The sequence below is a fragment of the Phoenix dactylifera genome, chromosome 14 (assembly GCF_051530095.1).
Source record: "Phoenix dactylifera cultivar Ajwa chromosome 14, Ajwa_hap1_PhDact_Kaust_v1.1, whole genome shotgun sequence".
Lineage (NCBI taxonomy): Eukaryota > Viridiplantae > Streptophyta > Magnoliopsida > Arecales > Arecaceae > Phoenix > Phoenix dactylifera.
Window position 1 is genome coordinate 24152288 of NC_143203.1, and position 15829 is coordinate 24168116.

Consider the following 15829-nt stretch of genomic DNA (forward strand, 5'->3'; position numbering starts at 1 on the left):
TGATGTTGTATGATTTTCTCTATTCAAATATTGCATGCATGCAGGCAGTACTATTAAATTGGTAAGTTTTTATGTTGTTTTTTAACGCTTCAAAGTATGACTTCTGCATCTTCTTCAATGCCTATGATGGAGGAGGTTGAAAGTTATGGAACATACTGTTGCTTTCATCCACTCAGTGTCTCATATGTGGTGACAATTTGTTTTATATACCATTTTGGTAATGATACTTGCTTATTGCTTTTGATACTTTGAGCATCATCTATACTCCCTGAAAACCATTGTTGAAGAGTTACTATAATTCATTAAAGTTTACCTATCATACCTATATAACTATAATAGCTCAATAATTAGCTTATTTTTTCCAAATTTTGTACATCAATCATGCGACAGTTGAAAGATGGCAGTATAGCATTTGCTGACAATAGAGAGGAATTATATCACATGGTATATCTATACTTTTTGCAAATTTTGGTTGAGTTATATTGCAAGTATAGAACATGAACAAAGTAACTAGGTCATTTTACGTCAGAACTAAAATGTAATGTGCATGTTGTCATAGCCTTTTGTTGAAGAATGTTTGAAACTGTTGTTTGGCCTTGTGTATGAGAATTGCTTGATATCTCATGCTGCTTGATTAGGGATCTAAGGTTTTCCATCATCTTTGAAGCAAGACAACTACAGTCCTGGCACCTTTTAGTTTGATAGCACCGGTCTCCTGCTCACTGTAACCTACTTTGCTTGTCGCTGTTGATCTTTTGTATCAAGGTTTTTCTCCATTGTACTGGTAACATTTACTTCTATTTGCTCAAAATTGGTTTTGACATTAAAGCATTAGCAGCAGAATACTGAGTTTGTGGTGATTCAGTAGTAGTTGGTCGCTTCATCATAGAAGTTACTGCTGGAGCAAACTTTGTGCCACTATCATTTACAACATTTGACACTGTATAATCACTTCTTTCTCGTGCAAAGGAATTCTGCTTGTTTTGGTCTAGTGCTGCTGTTTGCCACCTCAAGGAGATAGGGATCTGCTATTTTAAGCAAATAGGCTTCGGATTGTGATGGACAAGGGTATTTTCCGATCATGTTTTCTTACTTCATAATATAGTATATCAGGGATGAAACTTTAGGGAGGCTAATGGTATAACCTTGGGTAAAAGGAGATAGAGAATGAGAAAAAATTCATGATATCTGGAAATTCTAATCTAAGTGGACTTTCCCATCTCAATGATTTCAGCTTCTTTTTTTAATAAAAAATTTCTCGAACTACGTAAAATTATTACATATTTGTAAAACATCATTTAAAATCACAAATCACCATTATTTCTATGTAGGGTGGACACCATCTATCTTTGACATTTCCTGGCATTCATATTTAGAGGTGTTTATTTATTTATTTATTTTGCATGAAAACCATGGAGGTTTTTTGCAGGCTTGGATTATATCATCTTAAAGCTTTAGTGGCTAACTGCTTCGTGAAATGGCAAGATAATCACCATGGTACCAGTACCCTCTCATCGTAACCATAACCACCAACCTTATTTGAGTTAGATAATTTTAGCAGTTCATGGCTGAATGGTTTTTGCAGTAGTTTTCCAGAAAATGAAATGATCAAGAGCTGTTCGAATAATCAAGAGCTGTTTGTTCAGTTTCCTCCTTATCTAGATATCCTTTATTCTCATCTGCTGTTAGGTTTCCTTCCATGGCGTTGTGGATGTGATGTCTGCCTTCTGGCTGGCCACGACTTTAACATCCAACTAGAGTAGGTAAAACTACTGCTAATCAGCAAGTTGCCTGAATAGATTCAATGTCCTTTTCATTCTCCAATTTAAGTACCTTGCAGATGGTAAAATTAGATCAATTGGGGGCCTTTTTAATTGGTAAGTAGGATGGGGAAAGTTTGCCTGCCTGGATTGAACTCTTGATTTATGTTTTTTTCTGTTATTAAATATTGATTTTCAAGATTCGTGAGCTTTGACTTTAAATGCAAGTATTTGATCATTAGAACATCCATCACCACAAATCTGTATTCCAGCAAATATTCATAACTAAGCCTTTTTTAAAAGGAAGAATTCTCTGTTTCTTAGTTAAGAATGAGGACTAGCAAGGAAGGAGAAATAAATGTCAAACAAGCTCCAATATGAGCATAATATGGGTAAAAATTCTGCAATAGATAGTCCCATTCATATTCATATAGTGGTGCAGCAAACTATCTTAAAGGTCATAGATCTGAAGCTTGGCAGACATGTCACATAAAATCTGGCACATGGTTTGTACATTTTATGTGGCTGCAGATGTGTTAAATTTATGCAGAATTCAAGTGTGTGAGATATGTAGGAGTCAGAGAAGTTCCAATTTATTTTGGTTGGCTTGAACATGAATTTATTTTGCTTCCTTTTGTGTTATTCTAGTAGTCTTGATCCTGGAGAACCTTGTCCGATCGATCTGAGGGCAATCCTTTAGTTGCCTGGATGGTCTTATTTCAGATGAAGGTGGTGAGAAGAAAAGGGGAAGGGTAATGCTTAGAAGAGTGGAGAAGACGAGGGAAAGAGGTAATAGTTGAAGGATAGAAATAGAAACAGAGGAGGGGAGGCAGAGGTAATGCATGGAGAGCTAGGAAAGAGGAAGCTAGGAGGGTAGAGGAGATATATTCATGGTTCGAGAGGTTAGAAGAATTACAGATTTTAGGTCTACGAAGGATTACATTATAGGTCGGTTTGGAAAATCCAATACTTGCATTCAACCTATTTTATCTTTTGATCATGGTCAGGTTCAGATCATATCTTCATGATGTTTGACAATTAACTTGACCCGAAATGTGCCCTCTCTGCGGCCTGAGGTTCTGAGTTCTATTCAGGATGGTGGCACTCTCACCGCATTTCTCACTGTAAAAGGATCCAAAATATGAATAGGCTTCAATCTTTAAGACCTGGTCCCGATCCCTCTTGTGGATACGGATTGGTCTGATAATTTTGCAGCCATAATCTCCGCATCTAATTATTTTCTTTTGATGATGCATTCCTTATCGAGTGCATGTAAAATCAAGTTTATTTTTTTTCTTCTCGAAAAGAAGAAAAACAAATACATGGGTAAAGAAGTAAAGGATGTTTTGGTTTCAATGTGTTTGCATGGGTTTTGTCATCATTTAGAGTGTAAGTTGCCAAGACAGAGAGGCTGTATTGTTTATTTTGTTTGGGGGAGGGGGAGCGAAACTAGGCAGGCTCCTCAACTGCAAAAATCCGAGATCATCATGGATGACGTGGATTACCCATACAGTAAGGCAGTCTAGAATTTATATCAGTTTACTTCACATCAAAGCATTTTTCTTGACTTCAAAAAACAAATCTCAGAAATTGCACAGGAAAATTTACTTAGCTAACCATAAACGCGGAACATGGTACAGAGTTCAAAATTTTTGCTGTTATGTAATATTGACGTTCAAATTTCATGAATTGTGACTTTGAAATCTAGGTCTTTAAACGTCAGAAACTGTCTCCATAAATCTCAATTCTAGCAATTGTTCATAAGCTTTTTTTTTTCGTTTTTCTTTTTCTTTGGTGCAATAAAGTTGCTCTGTTGCTTAATTAAGAATAAGGGGCTTACAAGGAGGGAGGAATGAATGCCAAACATACTCAGTTACTCATAACATTGGCAATATGTGTGCAAAAATTTTACAGTTGATGCTTCCTTTCATATCGACACAGTCATACAGCACAGGTCACTTAAATCCCAGTGGCATGTCGCATGTGGTTTACTCATTTCATGTGGCTGCAAATGTAGACATAATTTCAAGTGTAACATGTATGACAATTGGGGAAGTTCCAATTTAGTTTGATCCTTTTGATCTATCAGGTTATTCCAATTGTTAGGTCTCGGGTTCCCAGTCTCATTTCGGATGGTAAACATGAGAAAAATAGAAGGGAAAGGGAACCAACAAACGGGGATAGAGGAGAGGGAGAGATCCATGAAATAGGGAGCTACAAGAGAGGAGGAGATTTTGTTCATGGTGTAATAGACTGAAATAGTTATGACCTTAAGGATTATATTGTTGGTTTGGTTTGCAAAACCTATTACCTCTATTCCATCTATGTTATCTTTCGTTTGTGGTCGGGTTAGATCATATATTTATATTTTTGACTAATAACTTAGCCCCAAATATGTCCTGTCTCCTTATCTAATTCTTGCGAGGATGCATTTCTTATCTTCTTCTTTTTTGTTTGTAATTAAGATGCATTCCATATCTTAACAGATAGTGTGAGGATCCATGCATGTGTGTATTTAGTCCCACATCGGTTATTCGCTGGGTAGATCTTAGATACCTATATAGGATTAAGGAACCCAAATAATATCTTCTGGCTAGCCATTTTGGGTGAGGTCATGGGTTGTAACAAATGATATTAGAGCGGACCCAGCCTGTAACCTATGTGGACTAGGAGACACTGCAGCATAGTTTTATTGGGGCTGACCACGGGCCGATCGTGGTGTTTGTGATTAGATTTGAATGGATTTGAACCCTTAGTCTGACGAAGACGTCAGGGCTTAAAATGGGGGGAGTATGTGAGGACCCATGCGGACGTGTGTTTAGTCCCACATCGGTTATTTGCTGGTAGATCTTGGGTACTTATACAGGATAAAGAAACCCAAATAATACCTTCGGGCTAGCCATTTTAGGTCAGGTTCTGGGCTGTTACAGATGGATGAGTCAACACGCACGAACAATTTGATGTCAATAGATTCTGTTGTCATCTTACGTTGAAGCTGCAAATATGTGGGCTACTTTTGTGTCTATTGTTTATTTTGGTGGGCGAAGGGGGAGGACAAAACTAGGCTCCTAAAGCCCGCTGACATGAGATTACATTGGCTATAAGCAATGTATGACGTCGAATCGCGCACATCATCGCCCGCACCCTAAGATAGGATTGGAACACTTTGCTTGACATCAAAGCATCTTTCTTGATGACTTCAATTCTTCGTCAGAAATTGCAATGTGATTTAATCCATGTGCGCCTCCTAGAAATAATTAACTAATCTCAAATGTGGATTATGGTTGACTAGCAACGTCCTAGTGCTCGTTTATGTCAGCTGGATATCCTACAAGTTTTAAGACGCTACTTTGTCATGGGAATCCGATACCAGCAACTGCCTGTTGTTAGGTTGGTTTCAGTCACCCAGGGACTTACAAGGAAAGACTTCATTTAAAAAAAGAAGACCGAGTTCCATAAATATAAGGAAGACTGAGTTCCATAAAAATAAGGAAGACCCACAGTATACATTGTAAGTCAATTGTGGACTCGGTCCAAGTCTGAGCTTTTCCAACCTCTACCAGAGGTCACTGAACCCATATGTTAAAGACTTAAAACCTTTATTATGAGATCACCTTAAGCTGACTGGGTTGTCTTTTTTATTGCTCTTCGACAGCTTTTTCGGAGACAGCTGCATGACCACACCTCTTCTTCTAAACTATTTTTCTCTTTTTGCTTTAATTGGATGTATTTATACTAAAACTGTACGATCTATCCGAAAAAAAAAAAAAAATGTTGGATGCCATGATCAAATGGAAGGCGGTGCATAGAACTGGGTATGGGCTCAGGTCCATTGGGCCATGTGAATAGTTGCTTTGGTCAAAGGTTGGTCGCTTTCCAGACCCTTTCACGGAAGTTGCAGGAATTATTACGTGGAAGAAAGGAATGGAACAATATAATTGCATGGAAGTAAATTGCAAAACGGATTTGCTCTTCCCACCACCTTCCATGCACTTGCCTGGAAGCTAGACTCCTTTACGGGCAGAAAAACCTTATAAATGGCCCTTCATACATGACAGAAGGATCAGGTCGTCATCGCTTAAATCTCATTCACACCAAGATAAGTCACGATGGAAGGCTCCGTCTTCTTCAACTTAATCGCATACTTTACGTCCTTTAGAGTTTGCAACATAGCCATCTTCACCAGAGGAATCCTTTGCGGTTGTTTACTGATCATCCGCCTTCTTTTCACCCCCATCAAGTGTATCGTTCAAGATGAGTCCTTTGTTGAGGAGGAGGAGGAGGAAGGCGAAGACGAGGCCTTGCCGCCCGAGGAATGTGAGTCATGCAACAATAGAGGAGAACTAACCTATGATGATATTAAATTGGTCATGAGAAGTCTTGGAATGGTGGGTTGGAGGAGTGATGAAGTGGGGGAGAGTGGAGGTGATGGCAAGTGCAAGGAGTGTAGACTAGTGGAAGAAGTTCATGTGTTGTTGGAGGAGAAAGAAGCTAGTTTGGAGGAGTTGGAGGAAGCATTTTATGTGTTTGACAGGAACGAGGACGGATTCATTAGCCCCAGGGAACTATGGGCTGTGTTGAGGAGGTTGGGATGGGAGGGGATGAAGCTGGAGGATTGTGAGAGGATGATACGAGTATTTGATGAGGATGGTGATGGGAGGATTGATTTCAGAGAGTTCAAGAGCTTGATGGAGAACGCTAGCTAAGTAGCTTATTTTCTGCTCCTCTTTTCTTTTCTTTTTTTTGTCCACCCCTTTCAGTACTGCCTGCAAGGAGTTTGTGGTTAGATGCTCCGTTCTGCACTCAGTTTAATTTTATGTTAGTATGAATGATCAGAATGGTACTTAGCTTTTGATATGGCAAATGGCTTGCATATATGCCTATGAATGAGCTTGTCACTTGCTACAGTGCCTACCCAACACCTTAAATGGTTAATCATTTTAATGGTTGCGTATGAACTTGAACTATGAGAGCGTTGAGAGTAAATGTGAATCCTATATCCGGTAACATTGCCTTATCGATTATTTATTTATTAATTTTAGTGTGTCAGCTAGAGTCGAAGTTTGTTAGTATTGACTTAAGTGTCACTTCAACGAACCTGAGTCAAGGCTTGATCAAGGGTCAAGTTGTATAATCCTAGTCAGCTTAGGATTTAAATGCTAGCGGGAAACATAAGTACTTGATCTGCTCCTCTTTCAGAAAAGGTTTTGATACATCTCCGAATCTATATGTAAGTTGGATAAGTCTCACCCTTCCCCCTGTTGTGTTATTGGCCGCATCTAAACTGGTGATGGGGTCTGAGCAAGAGTGGGTAGAAATGGGCCCTGTCCATACAAGTTGCATTCACCTCCATTCTTTGACGGTAGAGCTCCCATGTTGCTCCAATTCCTTGGTATTTCAACACATAGAACTTGCTTACAAATTTAGGGCTGAAAATGCTTGTAATCGGCCTAAATATTGCTTGGTATGAGGGGTTATGCATTCCGGGTTAAATGTTCATTGATTAGATGCGTTTAGCTAATAACCATTCTCTAATTTTTGGGCTTTTGATGCTCTAATCTTTTTCCATTCATCACTCCTAGGTTCGATGCTTAGCAACTAGCCGGCTGTGAAGGGCTAGGGTTAGGTAACAATCACTGAACCATGTTTCAAGCCTTAGACCACCTGTTTTCTTCTATTACTTAATTTGTTTTATAAAGTTAAATGTTCTAGGGTATGAGTTGTCTAACAATTATTTGTGAATTTTCTGTAATTTTGGGACTGTTACTTTTTTCCTTAAATTGCTTTTATCATCTAAATGGAAGACTCGCTAGAAGCCAGCTCTCCTTTTCACAAAGTCCAACGATGATACTAATTCCCCCGAGGCTCATCAGGCCGAGCCGACTTCTAGTTGGGCTACAAGCTAGGTTCGAAAGAGTTTGGATTGGGTTTGGACTTGAATATAGAATTCTTGTATTTTTCAAGCCAAGCTCGAGTATATCATTGGCTCCGTCTAAGCCCGAGCCCGAATAAAGCCTGAAATAGAGCCCAAACTTAAGCAGCCGGGTATATTTCAAAATTAGGCTCGAGTCATAAGTGGTTCAATCCAACCTTTTTATATTATATGGCCTGATCAATTTGCAGGCTCAATCCGTAGACTCGATTCACCGATCGCTAATCTCCCCACCCTCTCCCGCCTCCTCTTCTCCTTCCCTCTCTTCCCCAAAACCCTAGCCATTTTCTAGGGTTTATCCTCCCTCCACCTCTCTCTCCATCTAGGATTTCTACCTTAGAATGATGAATTACATGTTCCAGAGGTCAGCTTCGATTGCCTTCTTGATATTGAGGTGATACCTAGCCACCCTAGTCTCAGCGGAATCACTTTGGTTGTCGTCATTGATCTCTGCGAAGCCCTTGTCCTCTACCACTGCCAGTATATTCTAGCCATTCCATGGTATTGTAGTCATGGAAAAGCTTGGGTTCGGTGGTGTTTCGCCGAGGGAGTTCCATTTCTCGGCGGAACCACTGGGGTTCAAGGCTACTGATGTGGCTTTCACGGAGTACACTATGGGGGACTTTAACGATGGGGAGAAAGGGAATGTAAAGAGAGGGGATGAGGGGCTGGAGATTGTCAAGCTGGGGATCTCATAGGAAATTATCGCTAATCTTGCAAGGAGGGGAATCATAAGGCCTTTTCCTATAAGGGTATTGGCGCTTCTATTATTGGGCGGAGAGGGGGGGGGGGAATCAACCTTTCTCCCGATATCGAAAATAACTCTATCTATGTCTCACCCACCCTATCAACAGTTGTTTTTTCTCACCGGTTCACGTTGCATGGCTAGCCTCAAAATGGATCGGCATGCCTCGTGACTTCACGTTTACATTGGTAGTCTTCCTTTTCTAGCTCCAGAGCTTAAAACTAGCAAAATGGGCATTGGCTTCTCACTTGCTTTCTGGCTCTAGGGCATCGACTTCACATCTCACTTGGATTTTTTTATATTTATTTGGAGAGAATGATCGAAAAGTAAAGGAGAATAATGTATCATTTACTTATGTTATGGGAGAGAGCAAATTTTGGAAAATGGTCTATTATTTAGTGCTGATTGATAAGTTAGTAATTATACAGTGAGATACTTGTTTAGAAAATAACAAAACTATTTGCAATTCTATATTATTAATTTACTCTTCCGGTAAATATGTTTCTGATCATCCAATGATTGCTAATATAAAGCTACAATATGCAAGATTAAACTTCAACTGAGTTCAAGCTAGCCTAGTTTTTGGTCTAAATAGGTAATTTGGGCTTGCCCAATCGGGTATAGGTCAGGCTTGTGTTTGGGCTTAAGCTAGCATTTGCCCAAAAATTTCGGACTTAAGCCAAGCCCGAAGTCAAAAAAAATTCGGGCCATGCTCGGGTAGGAGCGTGGCCTAGCTTAGACCAGTCCATTCCCTGCCTACTTAGCTCACCTCCTAAACTCTGGTGGTTGCATTTCCAAGAATCCCAACTCTTGTGCCTTCGACCGTTGGGGGCAAACCTAGTTAGCATGGTTTGAAATTTATGGCCAAAACATCCAAAGATAGACCATGTCTAATCTCCACATGCCTAGCAACAGCCTCCTCCCACGAATTCCAAATTACAAGCAATAACATCCTGAGAATTATATCCTAATGTAGGAACATGATTAACAATCAAATCTTATTTTCGTCACATTATTAAAATAACCATGGATCCAACTTGAAATATCATTTATATAGTGCAATGTCTCATTAACACCAATCCACCTGTCAAAGTATATATGTTTGCGAATCTGATAACCAGTGACACCACATTCAGATGTTGTTCAATGGCTGCATCAGAAGCCATGGATGGTTCATTGGTTCTGGCATCTAAGAATAAAAGGCATTAACCTAACTCTGATTTGATTAATGGACTCTAGCTAGGAGAGGTCTCTCCTTGTCAAAGTAAATAAACTACTTGACGAGTCTTTCTAGATTGTCTCTGTCACAGATGGAATGCAACTGTGGAAAATTTCATAAGATATATTGTCATTTTGGGACGAAGGACGTTTCAATGGAAAACTGTGGTCATTTACGTGCATGCCAAGTCTAGTGATACATGCACTTGAACGTAGCTAACAAAAGGAAGTATCCTTATTTTCACCATGTTGAGTAGGTGAAACTTGACAGCCCAAAATTCCGTGAATAGGCCAGATTTAGGTGAAGACATGCAGCTTTTTCTCTGGTTGGGGCCTGAACCTGGCCTTGCTCGTACCGATCGGCTCACATTATGGTCTTGCACTATATTTGGGTCCAATATTTTAGGCTTTGTTACGGTACCCAAGCAAAGATGTTTAACGTTGGTTGCTGAAAAAGAACAAAAAAAAAAAAAAAATCTATGACATGGAGATAGTGACAATTACACAAGGCTGGACAAGATATGAATGTATTTGAAATAGGATCATCCTTAAATAGTTTTCCCTCAAAATACTCTCCTCGCAAATCAAAATAGGTCTCAAGATCAAACTGTACTCGTCCAAATCATCTCAAACAATCTATGCTAATGCCTTACTAGCTTCACTCTTGATCTGCCTTGAGAATGTTTAATCATCTTTTAATTTGCCAATCCTACTTCAACTATCAGTTTACCTTGACATCGGCATCTTCTTTGTCTCAACCTCAAATTAGATTTTCTACTTATGTGGAGCCAAGAAACGGTGGTCCTATGCCATACTTTTATCCTTCCATAGAATTTTTGCTCCAACATTCAATGGTGATGGGTAGCTTAGCGCATTGATGAATTGACTCTTGTTTAGTTCACGAAAGCCAACTGTCCTAGTGGAGTGAGAGATTAATGTTGATAAAAAGATTGAATAAGTGGATTCTAAGTCCGACTTTTTATTTTCCACGAGGAGACATAAAAGGGAGTAAATTGCAGGCCTCATTATGTTTGTGCATATGATTGTGCATGCGCACCGGCGTGTGAGAGATTTTGATGATAAATATTGTGTAGATTTCAATCAATTCAACCAACTTTTTCGTTATGATTTACTAGCGCAATTAAAACCGAACAGTGTACATGTCAAGCAAACACCATTTAATTATAAAGCAAAAGCTAAAAGATATTTCATTTGATGAGAAAGGATAAAATGAATCATGATGGAATGATGAGTCCTCATCAGTAACTTGCTTCGCTTATCTTGGTGAAGTCCTTACATCACTTGATTGATAGCTATTGCTAAAGAACATGAACATTGCACTGAAAAGTCCCATGTCACGGATGACAAAATCAAACACACAACAAGCTTCCAAAGCTCCCATCCCCCCGTGATATACTGGAGAATCTCCAATGACTTCTTCCCTTGGGGCCTTCTAATCAATGACTTTTAAGTCAAAAAGGAGCCGGCATGATGGTGACAATGGCATCTTCCCCACATCATTAGAGGAAATATCGAGTTGGCAAGCATGTTTAATTGGAAAATCAAATAGAGGTTGAGAAATGGGACTATTAATTAAAATTGGATTTGGAGACAGATTTATAGCACAATTTTTTTTAACAACAACTTGATTCTTGCATAGGAGTTATTTCGGTGATGCTTTAGGCCTCTTCCTTCACCTCTTGATAGAAGTGTAGTTTTAAGTGATGTGGAAATTGGACCCAGTTTTTAATATGTTTACATATATATATATATATATATAGTAGTACTACATAGTTCAAAGTTTGCCTTTTGGCATTCTCAGTAATGGTGAAGGGTATGGAAGTTGGGATTCTTGGAATTGTAATTGTCGAGTTCATGAACAAATAGTTGTTAAATAACCATAACCCCGACACTAGCCCTAAGGAGGATACTTGCCTTCTAGAGTTGACAAACTAACAGTGTTGAGGGTAAAAAAATCATATAAAACAAAGGGAGTGACAAAGAGAGGAGAAATCAAGGAAGTTCCACTGAACCAAGAAAGGTGAATAGAAGCAATAGAGAAGAAAATGGGGTACCTCAAGACTGGCAAAATGAAGAAGTACTGATCCAATTTCTAAAATGTTAAATCAAAGAAGCAGAAATGGTGGAGAAAATGCACTTGTCGTTTGAAAATCAAAAGAAATGGACAAATAGCTGCTTGCTAACTCTGACCGTAAACTATTGAATCTAGTAAAGCGAAAATGAGTGATCGGTAGCAAAACTATTAATCTACAATGACAACAATATAGATGTCAAGACATTGACCGCCCAAGCAAAATAGAGATAGAGTAACGATGAGTTTAAAAAGGTTAGCTAATTGCCTAAAATTTTAAATGATAAATTCTTATTGGCTGAGTTCTAACAAAGAGAAGATAAAACAACGTGATGGAAAAAATATTAAACTTGTACCCCGAGAAGGAGTTATAGAGACAACAACAAGCAATTGATACATGATTTTGGTGGAAAGTAATAGCATAATTTTATGGATCACATATCAGCTCATAATATTTTTTTTTGTTAGCGTGATTCTGTATCATTCAGTAATATTTTTCTTTGTTAGCATAATTATGTTAGAGTGATTTTAGGGGCCATAATATTTTTTTTGTTAGTATGATCTTATAGCTTATGCTGTTGTTTTTATATGAAATCTATACATGAGTATATATAACTTCTGCGATGTACTAAATGTAATGGAACAGAAAAGTATCATTTTGGATTATAAATCTGCTTTTATGCATGATGAAGAACAACACACCGATGCAAGATCTTTTTGCATATGGAAGCGTACAACCTTAACATTCTTGGCTGCTTACATACCTCATGAAGGGAATCAGGCTGCAGGGCAATGCAATTCATGGCGATGTCCTGCTTAAATACCGTGACAGTTTGGATCCTCGCTGTTGATATGTATGGAGTGGTTTTCTTTGAGGGTCTAATGTTTAGGTACGTTGTTTGTTATCCTTTCTTTTAGTTGAACCTGTTGGGGGGAAAAACGGATTACTCCAAAACGCATGAATGCATCACCGATGCCCGACTTGGAGGCGCTCGACCTGGAAGCATCCGACTTCAAGACGTCCAACCGGACGCCCGACCTCCCTATCCACCTGCTGCAGTCACATCCTTCTGTAGCTCGACCGGAGACCATGCCCTGCAACAATTAAGGCACATGACCTCCGCAGATCTCCGGCTCACTCAACGATCAATGCGCAGACCTCCGCAGATCTCCGGTTCATTCAACAATCAATGCGCACGCTATCTACGGATCTCAAGCCTTCCACGGCAAATAGTTGACCCACTCAGCTACGTCCGATCAGCCACGACGACTCACTGGCTACGGCCTGATCCCCCACGGCAGTGCATTAATTCACGCGATCGTGCATTAATTTGTACGATCATGCTCAATCATGACAGTAACCCGTTCGCCCCGTCGCATCAAGGTACACCCGCACCCCTCTATAAAAGGAAAACCCTCCCTCTTAGAAGGGGCTGGACTCTGAAACTATGGGAGATAGATTTTCCTCTCCCTTTCCACATTTGCCACTTCTAACTTAAGCATCGGAGGGCCGACGCCGAAAACCCCGGCCACTGGCTTTTTTGCATGTCCCCCGGAGGACGCCGTCCGCCGATGAACCGCCACCCGCCATCTCATGTCGGAGCTCCTCCTTCTCGGCCGCTGGTCGCCCCTGGGTCCAAATTCCAGCAACAGTACCTATCACTCCACTCAAAAATAAAATTAAAAAAAAAAATCAAAGCAAGCGATAGTCTTAGAGGGGAACTACTGGTGGTGACGAGGACCAGAAAGCCATTACGTTGCTTTCCAATGCCCAATTATTGGGAAAACTGGCATCGCGTGCAAACACAGTGCTCGCAGAAATCCGCGTCTAAATCCTGCGAGGAGTCAAAAGGAATGTCGGGGCTGTAGTCGTCGGCGGCTAGTCGTATGGTCCGAAACACGTGTAAGAATGACAGGCTTGATATGACCTTAGAGACGCGTGTGCAAGAATGACAGGCTTGATATGACGTTTAGAGCCTGTTAATTATTATTGCCTAACACTTAGCACCATATGCGTTACTACAAATACTTTGTATAACCTAACATTTCTCTACTCTTCCTTACAACATTTTATGCAAGTTCCTAGAATCCCTTTGGTTCGTAAAAAAAAAAAAAAAAAATCTCACTAATATATATATAATATTTGAAATAATAAATTTTATATATTTAATTGATCATCAAAAGTAGCATATTTCAGAATGACTTATATCTAGCCGAGCATGTATTTTTTGAAAAAATGTTATGTAAAACATTATTACATTTTTAATAAAAAAACTTATCTCATTCTATTTAAAAATTTAAGAGTATTTAAAAAAAATATTTTAATTCCCATCAGATAAGAATTGGGGGTTTTCCTTAATTTTTATGAAAGAGCTATTTTTTTATATTTTTTCTTTGAAAACTCCGACCTAGTATGTTTTTATTAATTCTATTTAATTTTTTCACGAACCAAACAAATTCTAAAGAAATTGTATGATATGCCGCACGGTCGACCTAGGATGGCTCATTAGCATCAAACAAACTATTTAAATGTCAAAAATATCTCCTTCAATGCCCTTATAGCTGGTAAAGAGAGAGTGACCTTTTTGGACCGCATCACATGTGACTCATGTATTGATCTAATATAGAACTGCATTACAAACACGTGAATGATTTTTTTTTTTGGTTAAAAACGGCATTTCATATAGCTCTAACGTTAGTACAGCCTGTCAGATCAAACAAAAGTGAAAGATACAGAGAAGGAGGTAAAACTGCCAAAGACGTTCAGATGAACTTTTCGGAGTGGCGAGCTACAAATGAGGTGACCTAGTCTGCTGCTTTGTTCGCCTCTCGAAACACATGAGCTGCCTGAAAAAGATAAACTCCCTGGTCAGTCAACGTATCTCACCAATCAATGAGGGGTCATCATAAAGATAGACTGCCACGAGCATCATAAAGTTATTATGCGAAGTGGTCATCAGACATACTAGAGATCCAAGCCCAAGCTTTCATGTTTGCATTGGCATGGGGAACTGGCTCAACGACGTGATAGAAATAATGTTTGAATCAGCCAATACGAGCCTATTTGACCAATTTGATAATCCTAAATCAAGTTGAAATCAACTTGAGATTAAATCAAGATTGATGGAATCTTAATTGAAAGCTTAGTTCTTGATTTCAAGTTTTGATTCAATTTTTTATTCAAGTCTAAATAAATATCTATTTGATCCAAAACTTATAAGGATACAACAATTAAAATGTAATCCAATAATATATTTTATGTGAAATATATAATTTGTATAATTTAAATATATCCAAGTCTCATTGAATCAAGCTTGATGAAGCGGCATCAAGTTTTGCTACTTCAAGCTTGGTTTAGTTAGCTTCAAATTGAGCTTGATTCGGCCCTTTCTTGAGCAAAGCTAAGCTGTGCTTGAGCTACTCATATCGTTTAACACTCGAGGACTTTTTCTTCTTATTCGAGCAGACCTAATCATGGGTTAGGTTGGATCGAGCTCAAGCTAGGCTTTGCCCAAAGGTCTACATACTTGGGCACATCTTTGGCCTAATCTGTCCTTCAAACCTACCTTCCAATCTCGATCCCGACTCTTACTCAGCTTTTGGGCTTCAGGTCGTATCTAGGACTCCATAACCACTATATTATATTATATATATTTAAAAAAATTAAAACTATTAAATATAAATAGTTTAAAATTCGAGTCAAGTCAGGTTTGGGTCGGGCTTTGATCTTAATCTTGATCCTGATCTGCTTAATAAGTGGATATATTTTCCAAATTTAGTCCAACCTTACCGACCAAGGACCTACGATCTGAGCCTACCAACAATGCTTTGAGCCTGCATGTCCAGCCTGTCAACTGAATTGTATTTGAGGAGGAAAAAATAGTATGGTCCTCTTTCCAGGTGCCTCTAAAAGCTTGGCCATATAAAGTTGAACTCTAGCCTGGTTTTTTCCTTTTGGATTAAGTGATGGCCTTATTGGAAAGGATGAGGGGGAAGGAAGAGAGAGAGTCAGAGCTCTCCTTCATGTCAACAATGGCTGCTTCCTATGTTTTTCGGCACTAGGGGAGTTGAAAAAGAGACGA

The 15829-nt window shown here is 39.1% G+C and overlaps 1 protein-coding gene across 1 annotated transcript; it reads left to right on the forward strand.

The window, feature by feature from the left end:
* The first annotated feature begins 5536 nt into the window (after positions 1-5536).
* LOC103705990 (calmodulin-like protein 2) lies at positions 5537-6615 on the forward strand. Its single transcript, XM_008789920.4, has one exon. The coding sequence runs from the start codon at positions 5870-5872 to the stop codon at positions 6464-6466; it is 597 nt and encodes a 198-aa protein (XP_008788142.3). The 5' UTR covers positions 5537-5869; the 3' UTR covers positions 6467-6615.
* The last annotated feature ends 9214 nt before the right edge of the window (positions 6616-15829 follow it).

Excerpts from the sequence above, each read along its gene's own strand:
- LOC103705990 (XM_008789920.4), top strand. The coding sequence starts at position 5,870 with ATGGAAGGCTCCGTCTTCTTCAACTTAATCGCATACTTTACGTCCTTT.